This window comes from Halichoerus grypus, chromosome 8, assembly GCF_964656455.1.
Source record: "Halichoerus grypus chromosome 8, mHalGry1.hap1.1, whole genome shotgun sequence".
Lineage (NCBI taxonomy): Eukaryota > Metazoa > Chordata > Mammalia > Carnivora > Phocidae > Halichoerus > Halichoerus grypus.
Window position 1 is genome coordinate 110,051,663 of NC_135719.1, and position 17,023 is coordinate 110,068,685.

Consider the following 17,023-nt stretch of genomic DNA (forward strand, 5'->3'; position numbering starts at 1 on the left):
TTTCCTCTCAGAGCTTCTGTTTCCTGATCTATAAAATGGAAATGATCATCATATAAGTTAGGATGCTTTTGAATGCAAGAAACAAAATACCTGAGAGTAGCTTAAACTATGGGGTTTTTAATCTCACATAAGAAGTAGTCTGAAGATAGGAGGTTTTAGGATGGATAATATAAGCAGTTCAATGATGTCAGTGCTCTGGGGCCACTTTTCTACATCCATCTTGAACTGATGAATGCCCAGTTCCAAACATCACATCCTAAAGTGAAGCAAAGTGCCTCTCTCCTTCTCTCCCTTCCGCTCCCTTTCCCTCCCTTCGCCCTCCCCTCCCATTCTCTTCTCTCTCTCTCTCTCCTGCACCGTCCTCTCTCTCTCTCTCTGTTGAGAGTAACATGTGTCCCGGAATCCCCAGCAGACCTCCCCTCGGGTCCCCCTAACCAGTATTGGGTCATATGCCCATTCCTAAACTACTTTCTAGCAAAGGAGAAAGACCAGACCCAAGCATATAGCTGCCCTGGGGGACCTGATCAAAGTCAGGATTGTGTGAGTGAGGAAGAGGAGGGTATTAGCTGTTCAGTGGACAATCAGCAGTGTCTAATGTAATTATTCTCACACAATACGGTTACTATGAGAATTATATGAGAAATATTGAGGTCATAGCATATAGAAGGTATAGAATTAATGTTAATATCCCCAAGAATTGAAACTGTTGGTTAATAAAATCTAATGCAGTAAGTATCTTTTGAGTATTTATAATGTACACCTAGATTAAAAGTAATTTGTCATTCCTAGTTAAATTACTTATATAAAGCAAGTAAAACATAAGCATAATTGTTCAAAAGATGATATCTAAACTAACAAAGCTTTGAAAGTGTAAATAGGAGTCTTTTCTTTAAAAAAAAGTAAATCTGTACATATAAAAGTATAGATAAGTATAGAATTAAGAAAAAGTGATCTTTCCTGATATTAATGATTTATTTTAACCAAAAGAACATGTGAGGATATGTAGTTAATTTGGACATACTAGTAAATTCAGATAATTTAGCCAAAAGGGGTTTTCTCTTTGAGGTCTAGATGATCATACGTTGAGCTTCTCAAGGGCAGAGACTTTATCTTCTTCACTGCAGGTGAGCAATACTTGTTTCTTGAGTAAATGGTGAACGAAAGAATAATGACACATCTCTGTATCTGGCGCAGGTCTTCTAGTCTGGCCACCTTAGACATTTCACTTCAGCAAACAGAATTTGCGAACCATTCAATGCCAGGCACCGTGCCAGGTGCAGAGGCACAGAGCTAAAAACATACAGTCCCTTCCCTCTAGAAGCTCACAGGCTAGCGAGGAGTAGGGTCAGAGCTGTGGCAGAGGTGAGGTGCAAAGTGCTGTAGGAGCATATCATTCTGCTGTGGAACCGGGGTGGGGGGCGGGAGACGGGGGGGGGCATCACAGAGGAAGTGATACTTCAGCTTGGTCTGAAAGTTGGGTACACATTCTCTAGCTAGGAGAATGGGGAAAGGTCATTCTGGGTAGTCTGCCAGATGCACGGAGGTGAGATCAAACCAGGTGCTTATGTTACCAATAATAGTCACAGCTTAAGAAATGAAATCCAAGGTTTAAGTCATTAGAGGAGAAGTCAGTGCCACGGATGTGAGTTGTGATGTTAATGTTTAATGAGTATATCCACGTCGTAGAACTTTTTCATTGTACTCGATAAACCTGATTCTTTTTTAAGAAGTATATAAAAAATATGACATCATTTGTTATTTTTCTGATAGATGATGACTTATGAGTGGTATTTACCCAAGATGGCAAAGCATTTACCAGGTGTCAACTTTCCTGGAGACCGGTGGAATCCTGTGGAAGGAATATTACCTGGTGGAATGGTCACATTTAATCTTTATCATTTTCTTGAAATAAACAAACAGTAAGCATTCTTTTCATATAATAGCTTTTCTAAAATCTTAAGCTTTTCTAAAATTATTTATGTAGCAGCTGTGCCTCATCCAAAGACCAATTTTCTACACCTATTTCCCTGTCACTGGTGAGATTATCTTTGTAATTAAATTGAATATCTGTGCATAAATGAGGCCAGGCAGAAATAAATGTTATTGTTCTGGGTAAAGGAAAAATAAAGACAGATTAACAAGAATGGCAAATAAGATCTTAGTACAACTCAGAGAAATTGGAGATGTGCCTGTCTACTTGAAATCATTGCAGGTGGATTGCAAGCAATTATAGCTTCCCCCGATCAACACCAGGGCCCCCTTTTAAGTGTAAAGCAAATGTTTTCCAGGAATAATCACTATATAAAAATAGCTTAAGGATTTTTTTTTATAAAGGATAAGGCATTTTTGTAAATAAGAAAAACACCTACAGTTAACGCTGGCCGAGATAACGTATGAGAATTGTGAATTCTATACTTAAGAATATAAAATTATTCATAGTTAAGGTCAAGAATGAATAACTCCTTCAGTGGTATAGTGTGGAACATTTTTCCTAGCCATGAAGTGCTTTGGATTGTCCAGAGTGTGAAGAAGACTTGTTTTGTAATTTCTATTCTCTTATAAAGGGAACTTGAAAAATTCTCTCTAAATTCCAAAGTTAAATTATCCCTTACTAAGAATATGATAATGTGGTACTTGTGGTGTTCAGAGGCTGAAGTTTACTGTGGCTCATGAAGTAATAAGTAATCAGTATCAATGTGTTATGAGAGTAACATTTAATTGTTCTATTTTGGAATAAAATATCAAGAGCCATTAACATCCGTAAAGAGGCATTTTTTTGGGTGAATTTTATTTAGTTCAACCCCACAAACATTTATTGAATTTACTATGTTCCAGCTCCTGTTAGGCTTTGGCAGTAAAGTGAGACTCCGTTCCAAGTTCAAAGAGACCACAATCTAGTTGCATCTGTACAGAGATACGCGTTTAACTGGCTGTAATATAATGGGGTGAGCTCTGTATTAGCCAAGCTTTGTCAAGTGTGATACCCAGCTCAATATGTGTTTACTGAATGGATGACTTAACTGGGAGCATGGATGAAGAAGCAATTGATTCTGCCATGGCCTCCTGCTGTTGCAGTCTTTCAGGGAGGGTTTTGGGCGGTGCCTGACGTATGAAGCGGATAATTACATTGTCATCCGGGAAGCATGGCAGCGTTGGTATGGACAAAATGTTAGAGACTTAAGGACGAGGTAGGAATTTGCCAAGTGGGCGGGAGAAGGCTGATTCAAGGGAAGTGCTTGTGTGAAGTCCTGGAAAGGGCTGGCTGAGCTCTAGGGAAACTGGGGGTGGCCCAGTAAGTGTGGAGCACGGGGCTTAGAGGGCTCGGTGAAGGGACAATGCGCAGGGAGGGCGGGGCCCAGATTGTCAAGGGCGTTATCCCATAGACGGGGTTGAGGCCTGGCCTCGTTATGGAAATGCTGTATGCTCCTTGGAAACTCTGGTGTAAAGAAGAGCAGTATCTGTCTTTAAGACAGCTGTCATAGTCTTAACATTTTGCTAAACTTTTTGGAATTCCATTCAGTACCATCAATTATTTACTTACACAAACACATACATTCTCACACACTCATACTGCACTAGCTGGGATCATACTTAGTTTCCTGTTCAGTTTCTTTTCACCTAATATCATGTCATAAACATTTCCCCATGTACTCCGAAAAGTGCCTTTATTACCGTCGCTTCTTGACTATTTAATATTCTTTTTTTTTTTTTTTTTTTTTAAAGATTTTATTTATTTATTTGACAGAGAGAGAGACACAGCGAGAGAGGGAACACAAGCAGGGGAGTGGGAGAGGGAGAAGCAGGCTTCCCGCGGAGCACGGAGCCCGATGTGGGGCTCTATCCCAGGACCCTGGGATCATGACCTGAGCCGAAGGCAGGCGCTTAACGACTGAGCCACCCAGGCGCCCCGACTATTTAATATTCTTATATAGATGCACGATGACTTAACAAATATTCTATTTTTGGACATTTTTGTTGTTTCTAGACTTTGGCTATTATAATATAGCATGGTGATGAACTTTCTGGGCCATCAGTTTTTATTAATCTGATTAACCAAGGCCTCAAGATTAATGTTGCTTATTGGTATCAGTTTTTTAAATAAAATTTTTAGTTTAAAAAGTAACATTGTTCGGGGCGCCTGGGTGGCTCAGTTGGTTGGGCGACTGCCTTCGGCTCAGGTCATGATCCTGGAGACCCGGGATCGAGTCCCGCATCGGGCTCCCTGCTTGGCAGGGAGTCTGCTTCTCCCTCTGACCCTCCTCCCTCTTATGCTCTCTGTCTCTCATTCTCTCTCTCAAATAAATAAATAAAATCTTAAAAAAAAAAAAAAGTAACATTGTTCATTATAGAATAAGAAATTATTTTTTTAAACTAGAAAAAATACGGTTCTATCACTCAGAAATACAAATAAATCAAAAGTGCCTATTTTTACAAAATTGAAAGCATAAAGCAGAAGAATTCTGTTTTTTCAGTAAATATCATAAAACCATTTTTTAATGTTTTTACACACTTTTTGTAAATACTTTTAGTAGGTACATGTACTATATTTTAATAATAGAGGAATGGAACTATTAGATATTTAACGTATCTTAATTTTTAACTGTCATAAAATTATAGACTACGTTAAATGACTTTGTGTGTATAGTTTTTCTTTGGAGGAAGTAGAAGTTTGAATTCTTAGGATAGATTCTCAGACATGAAATTACTAAGTCAGAGGACATGAACAATTGAAAGGCACTTGATAGAGATTTTTTTCCCCCAAGCATTGAACCATCAGCATCATATGAAAGCTCTCTAAATGGGTACTTTTTAAAAGGAAGGAAGCTAATATTAACACTTACTATTTTATTTTATTTTATTTTATTTTAACATGAAGTAAAATTTATCTTTTTTTGATGTATAGTTCTATGAATTTTAACACATGTATACACTTGTGTAACCCCCACAACAGTCAGGATACAGAACAGAGCCATGACCCAGAAACTCCCTTCTGTGTGGTCTATTCTCCATTGCTATAGTTTTACCTTTTCCAGAATGTCATGTAATGGACTTATAAAGTATGTAACCTTTTGACGCCAGCATATTGCACTTAGCATAATGCCTTTGACATCCATCCAAGTCGTGTGTACCGATAGTCTATTCCTTGTCATTGCTGAGTAGTGTTCCATTGTAGAGGTGTAGTACCACAGCTTCTTTATCCATTCACCTGTTGAGAGACATTTGACATTTGGGTTGTTTTCAGTTTGGGGATAGAGCTGCTATAAACATTCATGTACAAGTTTGTGTGTGAATATGGATGGGATTATTGAATTGTTTGTTTTCTTAACTATTGGGTTTTAAGAGTTCTTTATGTATTCTAGGTAGAAATCCTTTGTCAAATATGTGATTCATGAAGTTTGTAGCTTGACTTTTTATTCTCTTTGAGGTGTCTTTTGCAGATAAAAGTTTTCTGATTTTGATGAAATCCGGTTATCGGTTTTTTCTTTTACGGATCATACTTTTTTTCTTTTTTGGATCATACTTTTTGGTGTCACATCCAAGAACTCTTTGCCTAATGCCGGGTCACAAAGATTTTCTCATGTTTTCTTCTAGGAGTTTAATAGTTTTATGTTTTACATTTCAGATCAACGATCTACTTTGAGTTACTTTTCATAAGGGGCAGGGGATTAAGACAAGGTTCTTGGGGTTTTTTTATTGTTGTTTCTTTTTGGCATATAAATGTCAAGTTGTACTCATAGTTGCTGAAAATGCCATTGAGTGGCATTTGCATCTTTCTCTGTATTTACAGAAAAAGAATTCTTCTGAGTTTTTTATTGGTTTTAATTTGATTAGTGTTTTCATAGTGTATCTTTTTTTATCCTTTTGTTTTTAACCACCTATATCATATATAAAGTGGGTTTCTTGTAGATAGCATATTTATTATCCATTCTGACACTATCATTTCATTGGTGTATTTAGACCATTTGCATTTAATGTAAATATTGACATATTTAGATATATGTCTACTATTTTATGATTTGCTCCCAATTTGTTCCCTCTGGTTTTTAGCCCACTGCTCCCCCTTTCCTGCCTTATTTTGGAAAATTTGGTTTTTTTAGTACTGCATTTTAAATTATTTATTGAGATTTTTACTATGTCTTTTGGTAAATTTTTTTTGTTTTACAGTTGATCTTGGGAATCACGGTATACATACTGAACTCTTCACAGTCTACTCAGGATTGATATTTTGCTACTTCAAGTGGAATATAGAAAATTTGCTGCCATATAAGTCCCTTTAACCTCCCCACTTTTGGTTGTGTTGTCATATATCTTATATCAGACATGCGATAATTTTTGTTTTCAACTGTCATACATACATTTTTAAATTTAAGAGAAAAAAATAGTCTAAGATATTTATGCAGATATTTACCAGATCCGTCGCCTTTCTTTTGATCCTGATAGTCCATTTGCCCTTTCGTATCATTTCTCTTCTGTCTGAAGATATTCCTGTAACGTTTCTTTTAGGGCAAGACTATTAGCAGTGAATTCTCTTAGTTTTCCTTTATCTGAAAATGTCTTTATTTCTTCCTCATTTTTGAAGAGTATTTCCAGATATGAAGTTCTGGGTTGTTCGTTTTGTTTTGTTTTGTTTTGTTTCCCCCACCAGCACTTCAAAAATGTTATTTTGCATCCTTTTAACCTACATGGTTTCTATTGGAGAAACCCACAGTCATTCAAATCATTGCTCTCTGTGTGCAATGTGTTGTTTTTCTCTGGCTGCTTTCAAGAGTATTTGTCTTCAGTTTTTAGCAGTTTGATTACGGTGTATCTGGGCATGGATTTGAATCTAATCTGTTTGGGGTTCACTGAGCTTCTTAAATCTGTAAGATGGTGTCTTTCACAAAATTTGGGAGCTTTTTAGACATTATTTCTTCACTTTTTCTGCTTCACATTTTTTCTCTTCCCCATCTGGGATTCTGATGACATGAACATTAGACCACAGGTGCCTGAGACTGTACATTTTTTTTCAGTCTTTTTGCTCTTGGTTTAAATTATATCATTTCTCTTGATCTGTCTTCAAGTTCACTGCCTGCCAGCTGTCTGTCTCTTTCTCTCTCTCTCCAGACTTAATATTAAGCCCATCTGGCAAATTTTTAATTTCCATCATTGTATTTTTCAGGTCTATGATTTCCATTTGGTTCCTTTTTATATCTTTTATTTCTTTGTTGAGATTTTCTATTTTTCCATTCATTTCAAGAGTACTTGCCTTTACTTGTTGGTGCATGCTTATAATAGGTATTTTAAAGTCTGTCTGACAATTCTCACATCTGTGTCATCTTGGAATTGACATCTATTGATTGCATTTTCCATTGTGAGTTGAGATTTTCCTGGTTCCTCATATGCCAAATAATTGTGGATTGTATCCTGGACATTTTGAACATTTGGGCCTTATTTAAATCCTAGGGAGGATGGTATTTTGTTTGTTGTGTTTGTTTAACGGACCTTCAGTCAGGTAGATCTCAGGCTGCAAGTTCTGACCTGCTGTCTGAGGCCTACAGTTCCAGTGTTGGTTCTGTTTTCAAAGCATTTGCAGTGCTATCTGAATCAATCCCTGTGTGTGCTGCCCATTACCCAGTCTGGGACCTGGGTGGCCATCTGTCCAGTGGCTCATTTCTCAAAGTCTATTAAGGGTCAGATCCATGCATGCTGAGCTCAGAGATAAGCCAGGAGTTCATACACAACTTTATGGGATGGCTCTCTTGACCTCCCTCCTTTCTGTCTTCACCCTGGCCCTTCCCCCTCCTTGGAGCCTTCTTTCCGGTTCTCTGGGCAGAAAACTGGCTCTTTAATTTCCCTCTTCAGCCATGTACTTCCTGTGACTGTCTATATGTGGGACCAGGCTGCCAGAGGACACAGAGAGGTAAAGAGCCGTGAGGATTTGCTCCCAGCTCTTGCAACCACAGCTCCTCTGATTAGAGAGCAATGTTCCTTTCCCTCTGAACTGTGGGAACCAGCCCACCGTTGTACTGCTGCCTCGTTGCCGGCACAGTACTGCCTGGGGCCTGGGGAAGAAGAGAATGGGGGCAAGCCAGGGCATTTCCTCTGCTCTCCACAGAGTTCCCTTTCCTCCTCCCCAGGCTTTTCTTGGAGCTCTTTTTGTCCTCACTTGGTATGTACTTCCGGGTTTTATGCTTCCCTTGAGTCCAGGCGAGGCAATACTGGAAGGGGAAAGATGGAAAACTCACCACAGGTTTGGTAGAACTTAGAATTCTGGTGTCTCTCCCCATCCTTCTTTTTTTTTTTTTTTTAAAGATTTTATTTATTTATTTGACAGAGAGAGACACAGTGAGAGAGGGAACACAAGCAGGGGGAGTGGGAGAGGGAGAAGCAGGCTTCCTGCAGAGCAGAGAGCCTGATGCGGGGCTCGATCCCAGGACCCTGGGATCATGACCTGAGCCGAAGGCAGACGCTTAACGACTGAGCCACCCAGGCGCTCCACTCTCCCCATCCTTCTTTACACCATTTACTTTTCAGAGTCCTCAGATTCCATGCATTCTGTCCAGAAAATCTGGTATGCAGTGGGAGAGACAGGAGAGTGTGCTTACTCCATCTTCCCCAGAACCAGAACTCTTCTAATGTTCGAATACTGTACTTTGTATCAGATGCCTCATTTAATCTTAAATGGGTTATACCCATTTCACAGACGAGGAGACTAGACACAGGTAGTGAAGTAATTTCCTCCAAATCATAGAGGTCATAAATGAGGGGGGAAAATCTAAAATCTAAGCCAAAAGTATCTTGTTTCAAAGTTCATGAAGTTTTTTACTTTCAAGTAATTTCTTCTAATATGCTTCCCTGACCTCCCCACTTAGTAATAGCTACTCAGGCATACACCACAAATTGGAATAGAATTATTCAATTATAGTGAGTTTGAACCAAGCTTATTTAAATCATTTCTATTCCTAATTTTTGCAGGATTCAAAGCTCCTAATAGTTTATTCAACCTAACTAATTTTATTCAGCAAATATTGTGAATTAGCTAAGCATTGTGCTATTTGCGATTCAGAGTGAATTCAGAGATAGAGAGCCTATCCTCAGGATGCTTCTGGGCTACTCGGGGAGATTTGTGAATGGAAACAATAAGCACAATACAATAATGATAAAAGAGACAAAAAATAAAGTGCAATGGGAATTGAGGCAGGAGACATTACTTCTAAGTAGGGAAACAAATGCAGCCTTATATTTCCACCTGTAAAATGAAAAAAAAAAGGTGTCAAATAAAGTGTCTGTTTACATGTGAGACAGGACCACAGAAACCGTCACTCTAACAATGCTTGTCCCCAAGTGATTTCTTACAATGTTATGAACAGATCGGTTTTTATCGTTTATGTCTGTTAACTTCCCCCCCCCAAATCTCCCCAGATAGCTTTTTTACACTAATACAAATTCTAAACAGCACGTTTAGGAAAGATTTAAATAAACCAGAAGGTTTTTGCAAATGGTTTATTGGTAACAGTTTAAGGAGTTAAAAATGACCCTTCGTGAATTGTATTTATTAACATTTAGAACTTGGAGTTAAAAATATATGTATTTTTCTGTTTTCAATAGAAAAAAAACATTTGTTTGCATAGGAATTCATGAAGGCGACCCAACCTGGAAAAAGAACTATTCACTGTGGCCTTGGGGCTCTTGTGACAAATTAGTTCCTTCAGAGATTGTATTCAACCCTGAGGAGTGGATTAAACTTACAAGAAATATCTATAACTGGACTGAAGAATATGGAAGGTATGAACAGCAGCTGTATTTTTCATCAGAGCATAGCGGTTTTGTGTGCTTACTAAATTTTGAGATGCCCTGCATATTTTTTATTTTTTTTATTAGTTATTAATACTATAATACTAGTTATTTGCTGCCCATGCAAATCATTAAATAGAGAACATGTATTTCTTGTCCTCGTGTTTGAAGAACAGTAGGGAGATGGGAGGGCAAGGGAGGCTGTGGTTGAGTGGGCTTCCCAACAATTTGGGGCATGGCACCTTCCACTTCCAACTCTCGTGATGCCGTATTGTCTGTCATCCTCTGTCTCGCACCCTGAAAGTGGAAGACATCTATTAACTGCAGTAGAGCTTTACGAGGTACTCTGTGTCCCATGATAATTTGCACAATGCATGAACTTACCCTATTTGTTGTTCTTCAGGAATGGCAGATAACTTCTCTCTGGGGGACACTGGCCTGTGATGAGTAACTCGTTCTTCACAGTTGTTCGTCATTAGCCTGCTCATGTTGTTTGGGGCATGATCAGTCTTCCAATAAGCATCTCTACAGAGCTGATTCTCTCCCATATGGAAACTGAGTCACCATCTATAGAAATGTGCCTTCCTTGCCTATTTTTAAGTTATGGATTATTTAAAGATTCGATAATTATTGCTTATAATTCAAGAACAGGCAAAATGATACGAAAAATGCTACAAAGGGGTTTTGGATCCATTCGTGAGCAAACAGACCACATTGCACCAACCAGAGATGGATAAGTAGGTCTATATCAAAGCACTCGGTGACCATGGTGAGGAAAAGTTAGAAAATAATCTATTCTGGGCTGGCTCAGTCATTGGAGCATGCAACTCTTGATCCCGGGGTTGTGAGTTTGAGCCCCATGTTGGGCATAGAACTCACTTAAAAAAATAAAGAAAAGAAAGAATATAACCTTTTCTGCAAACAGCTGACCAAAGTACAAGTACCCAGCACCACTCACTATGTCCATTCCATCAAAAGAGACACATAATAAGAAAGTCTAATTAAGAGAAAGAAGAATTCAGCAGATGGTTCAGCCAGTGCCCTGTGATGGCACCCTTGCTCCAGCAATGATGTCAGCAAAGCCAGGAGCCCCTTCTCTCAGGCTTACTGCCTTGCTTCCCAGCTCTTTGGCTCTTGGCCGTGTCCGTAGAGCGACCCAGGCCTCGCCTCTGTCCCATTGCCCATCTAGCACTTCTTAAGGGACAGCAGGCTCTTCAGATGCCTCCAGCCTCTTCCCACTAATCCTTCGTCCACTCCCATGGAGCGCTGGGGCTCATTATGCAGATTAAGAACACATTTACCAAATGCTCCAATTCCTAGCGATCAGATTTCTCTAGGAGAATAAGTTTATTATTTCAGTCCCTATCAGTCCTTCAAGATCCAACCTATTTTATTTGCCTTGTAAGATTATAAACAGGGATTATATGTCCATAGCAATAAACGTAGCCAGCAGAAAAATGTCACTGTTTTCTTGTAACTGCAGGTTTGATCCATCTTCTTGGGAATCTGTGGCCGACGAAGAGATGTGGCAAGCAAGGTGACTAGCCCACACTTTTGTGTTTGCAGTCTGTTTTGGGGTCAGTGGTGATAATAAAATAGCATTTACGAGCAGTCATTTTGTTTGAGGCATTGTGCTGATTGCTGTACATTCATAATCTCATTTTGCCCTCAAAACAACCTATAAACCTATCAAGAAGTCGCTATTATCCCCGTTTTACAAAAGGACAAACTGGAGGTAGAGAGGTTACTTGTCCAAAGCCAAATAGCGACACGTGAGAGAGTCTGGAACTCGCGTCTGCCCCACCCAGGAACACTGCTCTGCTCCGATGCTCTCCTGCCTCAGCTAAACCAGAGTGATTGAGGAGAAGTTGATAAGGCCCCGAATCCATGGGTAATGTGCTAGTTAATTATGTAAGCACTTACTCAGTGTTTCCTAGAGGCCAGACACCATGCCGCGTTTGGAAGCTCCACCTGTGAATACGACACAATTCCTACCCTCAAGGAGCTCACAGTCTAATGGAGCAGGCGGACTTGTTAAGAGAGATTTGAATGCAGGTGTGCTAGATGCTATACTTTCCTGTTGTTCCTGTATGGAACACTTCACGGGGACGCTGTGGATGCTCTTGGTTCCCGTCATTATTTTAAAATATTCGAAATACTGGGGCGCCCGGGTGGTGCAGTCGGTTAGGCATCCGACTCTTGGTTTCAGCTGGGGTGGTGATCTCAGGGTCGTGGGATCGAGCCCCACGTGGGGCTCCGCCCTCAGCAGGGAGTCTGACTCCCTCCCTCTCCCTCTGCCTCTCCCCACTACTCTCTCTCAATCTCTCTCCCAAATAAATAAGTAAATCTTCAAAAAAAATAAATAAAATATTTAAAATATCTAACACTCACAGACTTTGGCCTAAATATAATATAAAAGTCGTCAGTGGCATATAGATGGGGAGACCAAGTACAAGGGAAGCATCTCCTTCAGGGAAGGAAGGGGGCCCACTCTGAGCCAGAGACTGTGCTTTGCAGTGAGGATTGAGTTATGATATAAGGGATTTACGTAAGTTTAAAGAGGTTTTTAAAAAGTTGTCAAGAAATAGAGCTTCAAAATAGCAATTACAAAAATAGCCATACTGCGGTTTATGCAGCGGTGTTCTTGAGAAAGTCAGAAAACAGCATATTGCAAGTGATCAGCCTAGTTATAGGGACAAACACTTGCTTTGAAGAACTGATCAAAGATGCGCCGTATGTTTGCACAATTCTTCACTGCGATTGAATGTAGGAAAGCTGGGGAAGAAATCACATAAAAGAAGAAAGCAGGTCATTATTCAGGCAGGTACTGATTTAATGGGTTTGCTGAAGACAATTTGGATGTGTTCATGTGGTCAAAGAGTCTAGCTACCTTAGAGGAACCAGTCACACATGGCATGAGCCGTTGCAATGGGTACCTCCAGGGCTGTGCTGACAAACTCAGCAAGTACCCCCCTTCCCAGCTGCTCTCGCATGACAGTGACGTACATCTGGTGGAGATCTGATGTATAATCGTGACGATGAACTTAAGCTTTTTCCTAAAAGCTTTGGCAAGCAGTGTGAATGCAGCATGTTGGCAGTGGGGACACTTCTATGAATATGAGAGAGGAAAAAGTATATAATAAAGGGTTTTGTATGTTCTTTATCGGTGGAAATCTGGCAGATATAGCTTTAAATGTGAAATTTGACAACATGATTTTAATGAAGGTTCCCCCCTCCCCCTGCCCCAATTCCCAGGATGAAAACACCGTTCTTCATCTTTAACCTGGCAGAAACCGCGAACATACCTTCAAATGTGAAGGCTCAACTCTACACTCACGCGTATAACGTACGTTACACTTTTGTATCTATAAATATGTTTGGTGGGAAGGTGGTGGTGATTGGAATGGGGAGTGTGTATCACAGTAGAGTTTTTACTTTGTCGTTTCTAGTCTTATTTGGCTTTATAAAGCAGTATAAATGGAAAACTACTTGTGTACCACAAATAATGTCTAAAGTAAATGGTGTGGTTGGCTGATGATACCCCCTCCCTAAAGATGCCCACATCTTCATCTCCACAGCCTGTGAATGGACGGATAGCCTTACATGATGAAGGAGACTTTGCACGTGTGATTAAGTTAAGGATCTTGTGGTAGGAAGATTATCCTGAATCGTCCAGGTGGACCCAGTGTAATCACATGGCGCTTCTAAGAAGGAGGGCAGGAGGGTCCAAGGCAGAAAAGGAGAGGTGATAATGCAAGCAGGGGGCAGAGAGAAAGATTCAAAGGTGCTGGGTGGCTGGCCTGGAAGGTGGAGGAAGGGGCCACAAGTGGGGGAGTCCAGGCAGCCTCTGGAAGCTGCAAAGGGCAAAGAAACAGATTCTGGAGCCTTAAGAAAGAACACAGCCCTGCTGGTTTTACAAAAACCTTGATTTTATGTATTTTGACCTCCAGAAGTGTAAGATAATATGTGTATGTTGTTTTAAGCCACTGTGTTGGTGGTGATTTGTTACAACAGCAACAGGAAACCCATAGGGAACCATTGGAACAGGACACAGCCCCCACCAAACAAGTTCTGACAGGTTGCCCTCCATGCAAACGTCCTGCCCCTCGCCTCACTTGAAGCGATGGGTTCGTGGCTGGTTGGGATTTCCTGAGAAAGATAAAGCGTCTTGGAGAGTGGCTCTGGCACAGGTGGTCCTCGCTGGTGGGGAACAGGAGGACGGAGCAGAGGCTTGCTGTTGCCCTGTTGTAACGAGCCCCTGCTTTTCTGCGATTCATAGCCCTGGGCTCTTCAAACACCTTCGGAGACCATCTGGGAGCCTGCTGTCTAAGAAACAGATGTCCTGGCAAGGACCAGTGAGCCCCGAGCCCCGGAGCCATCTCTGTGAGCAACTGAGGTGTCCCTGCCACCTCTAGACTGCTATGGGGCTACTCGCCCAGCACTGGTTTAGTGCTAAGTCCGCATCGCACTGTGTCCCATCAGTACGACTCATCTTACTCCTGAATGTTGTGGTCAGGGGCTCATTGTTTATTCATGTATTCACTTACTCACAGAGCATTTCTTGAGCACCCAGTCTGTACCCAGTACTGTGGTGGAGACAACCAAGCATTGTCCCTGCTCCCCAAGAGGTAGCAGCTACAGAGGGAGACAGAAGATAGAGTCGTCAGGTACACTAGTCTTGTAAGGGACACGAAGGGTTTGCAGAGGAACCATGAGGAAGAGCAGGCTGTACACGCATCCACCTCCTGGACAGGGGCCGGTGAGGACGGGAGGGGAGCCTGCGGAGGGGACATCCCTGGAGTGTCATCTTGAAAGATCGGAAGGAGCTGGTGGGGCAGAGTAGTGAGAGAGTGGGCCAGGGAGGACAGTCCACAGGGACAAGGGCAGAACCCTCCGAGGTGCCCACTCGGGGACAGCAAGGGATGGATTATGGGAGACCACAAGCTGGAGTTCTGTGTGGCAGTTGGCGGATCCAGGTGCAAGGCCTGCTGCACCATTAATTGCTGACTGTAAGTCAGTTCACCTTTCCAGGCCTCGATTTCTTCTAAAAATAAAAGTAGGCTCTAAGCTTTATCGATTATCTCTCATGTCCTTGTCATGTCATAGCCCGTTCATCTCTAATACCCTGTGATTGTGTGAACAACAAGCAGTATTTAGTGGGGAGAAATCTGAGACTTACTGTTATTTCATATTCTCGTCAGTGACCCGTTCCGTGGTCATTTGCCAGGCCAGTACTGAAGCTGATTCACGGATTTATTGTCCCTTTGGGCCTGTAAACTTAACTCTTTTCATTGGACACAAGTCCATAGGTCTCTTCTTTGCATATGTCTCCAGAGGTGTGACCTTGCTTGCAAGACATATAAGGTCAAATACTGGATGGGTCCACACAAATCCACCCCCTGGTACTGGTTTTTCAAGAACATTCTTGTTAGGTGTAAGACATTTTTGTTGTTATTTATAGTATTCCACTCAATAGCTCATACAGAACTTTAAGTTTGGGGGACCTTAAGTTCAGGTGTAGTGGGGGAGCAGGGAATACCCCTATTTTCTTTAGGAATACATTTGATAAATGGGTGTCCCCAGTAAATAGGATAGAGTCTGCTAAGACAAATGTCACAGTAACCCATAGAGGAGGAAATATAGTTCCACGTGATGAGAAATGACCGGCTTCTTAAGATACAGCACACGTGGCTTAATGGGCTACCCCGAATAAGTTGATGATGTGTCGGCAACAAAGTGTTCTAGAAACAGGTAGTATGCTTGTTCCGATAGCTAGAGACTATAAAATGGGGAGGACACGACTGAGCCTCTCATTCTCTTGAGCCATTGGGGAAGGGCTGGCCTCTGTTTTGAACTCCAGAACTTGGTAGGACTTCGAACACTTGGGAAAGTAAAGAACCTGAACAGTCCTGAGCGCCTGCTCTGTGCCTGGCAGCGCGCCGTGCACTTCACACACATCCCTCATCGGAGGGGCGCTCAGGAAGGGAAGCAATAGTAGAGTAAACAGACCACGAGGAAAGGTAGAGAAACACTGGATATTTGACTGAGAGAACGGAAGAGTAGGAGGCTAGCTTCAGAGCTTTGATGTACATGCAAGTGCAAGGTGACTGTTCCCTTGGTTCTGGAGGGAAAGAAGCGAAGGGGGAAACTGCTTTAAAAGCCAGCTTGAAGACTGACACTTATTAAATACTGAAATGAGACATGGAACATGAATTCTGGGATTTTTCCTGTGGATGCTATTTAAAAGTAGGTTAGGTAGGGATGCATTTATCTGCCCTGGAGTAGAAGTTGGGGCAATAGCTAGTATCTTGGGTCCCTTTCAACTGAATGATGTGATGGATACAGTTCTAACCGCAGAAGCCCTTGTCCCTCGAGAAAGCATCGTTCCTTGTTCTGTGCGCTCGCCAAGTCTGTGGACGACCTCACGTTCCTGCAGATCCGACTCCAATTTGCCAGCCCCCAAGAAGGCTGTGGAATTTCCACATAAGCAAGTCTAGTATTCCATTGTGCAGATTTGGTTCTGCTTTATTTGTTAAATTTTAATGTTTCTCCCTGGAAAACTCATCATCAAAGACTCAAACTCTGTCCAAATTCATACGATCTCTGATGTTGCAAAACAAAATTCCTGATTTCTGTGGGCAAAATGTTAACTATCGAAATTGTAATTATAGGGCGCCCTGAAGATTTTTAATATCTCACTCTAAGGATGTCTCTTAAATTCTTTTACGCCCAGCCTATTTGATGATGGACTTGTTTGAGCTGGCTTATGGTTGCCATTGTTACTGCTGTTGTTTTTAATGAAGAGAGAAATTTATGTGAAAAGGAGGGTCAAAATTTAAATTCCTTCCAGTTCTTTTTCCATGCAGTTTTCTAAAGAAAGCTATTTTTTTTTTCTCCAACAGCTAAATTTAGAGTTTCAGCCTTTCTGCCTGTTGAGTAAATAGCTTTCCATGAATTAGAACTAAATCCCTTTCCCAGAACATCTTTCTGGAGGAAGAGCATTTTGTCCTGACACAGTGTGTCTTAGGTTCCCTCTGCAACATCCGAAAAACCCCAGAAGCAGTTTTAGATGAAGCACATTTGCCTCCTGCCACTGTAATAATTACAGTCACATTCTTGCATCTTCTGCATGGCCTAGCAATGATTCGATTTTTACTATAGGCTGTGTGGATTTTCCTTCTTGTGTGATTAATTCCTCTGTGTTTTTTGTGTTTTAAAAAAAAGTCAGGGGATAACAATGGAATACCAA

At 41.1% G+C, this 17,023-nt stretch overlaps 1 protein-coding gene across 5 annotated transcripts in view; it reads left to right on the forward strand.

Moving 5' to 3' along the window:
• The window catches only part of TMEM260 (transmembrane protein 260), an 82,349-nt gene that overhangs the window by 47,757 nt on the left and 17,569 nt on the right, over nt 1-17,023 (forward strand). For 4 of the 5 annotated variants that reach the window (XM_078053752.1, XM_036108987.2, XM_036108989.2 and 1 more), the window contains 4 exons: nt 1,771-1,919; nt 9,589-9,765; nt 11,258-11,311; nt 13,030-13,120. In XM_078053752.1, the coding sequence (XP_077909878.1) occupies nt 1,771-1,919; nt 9,589-9,765; nt 11,258-11,311; nt 13,030-13,120 (471 nt within the window). Of the gene's footprint in view, nt 1-1,770; nt 1,920-9,588; nt 9,766-11,257; nt 11,312-13,029; nt 13,121-14,053; nt 14,848-17,023 lie in introns of those variants that run through there. The other variant, XM_036108992.2, reaches the window with a different exon arrangement.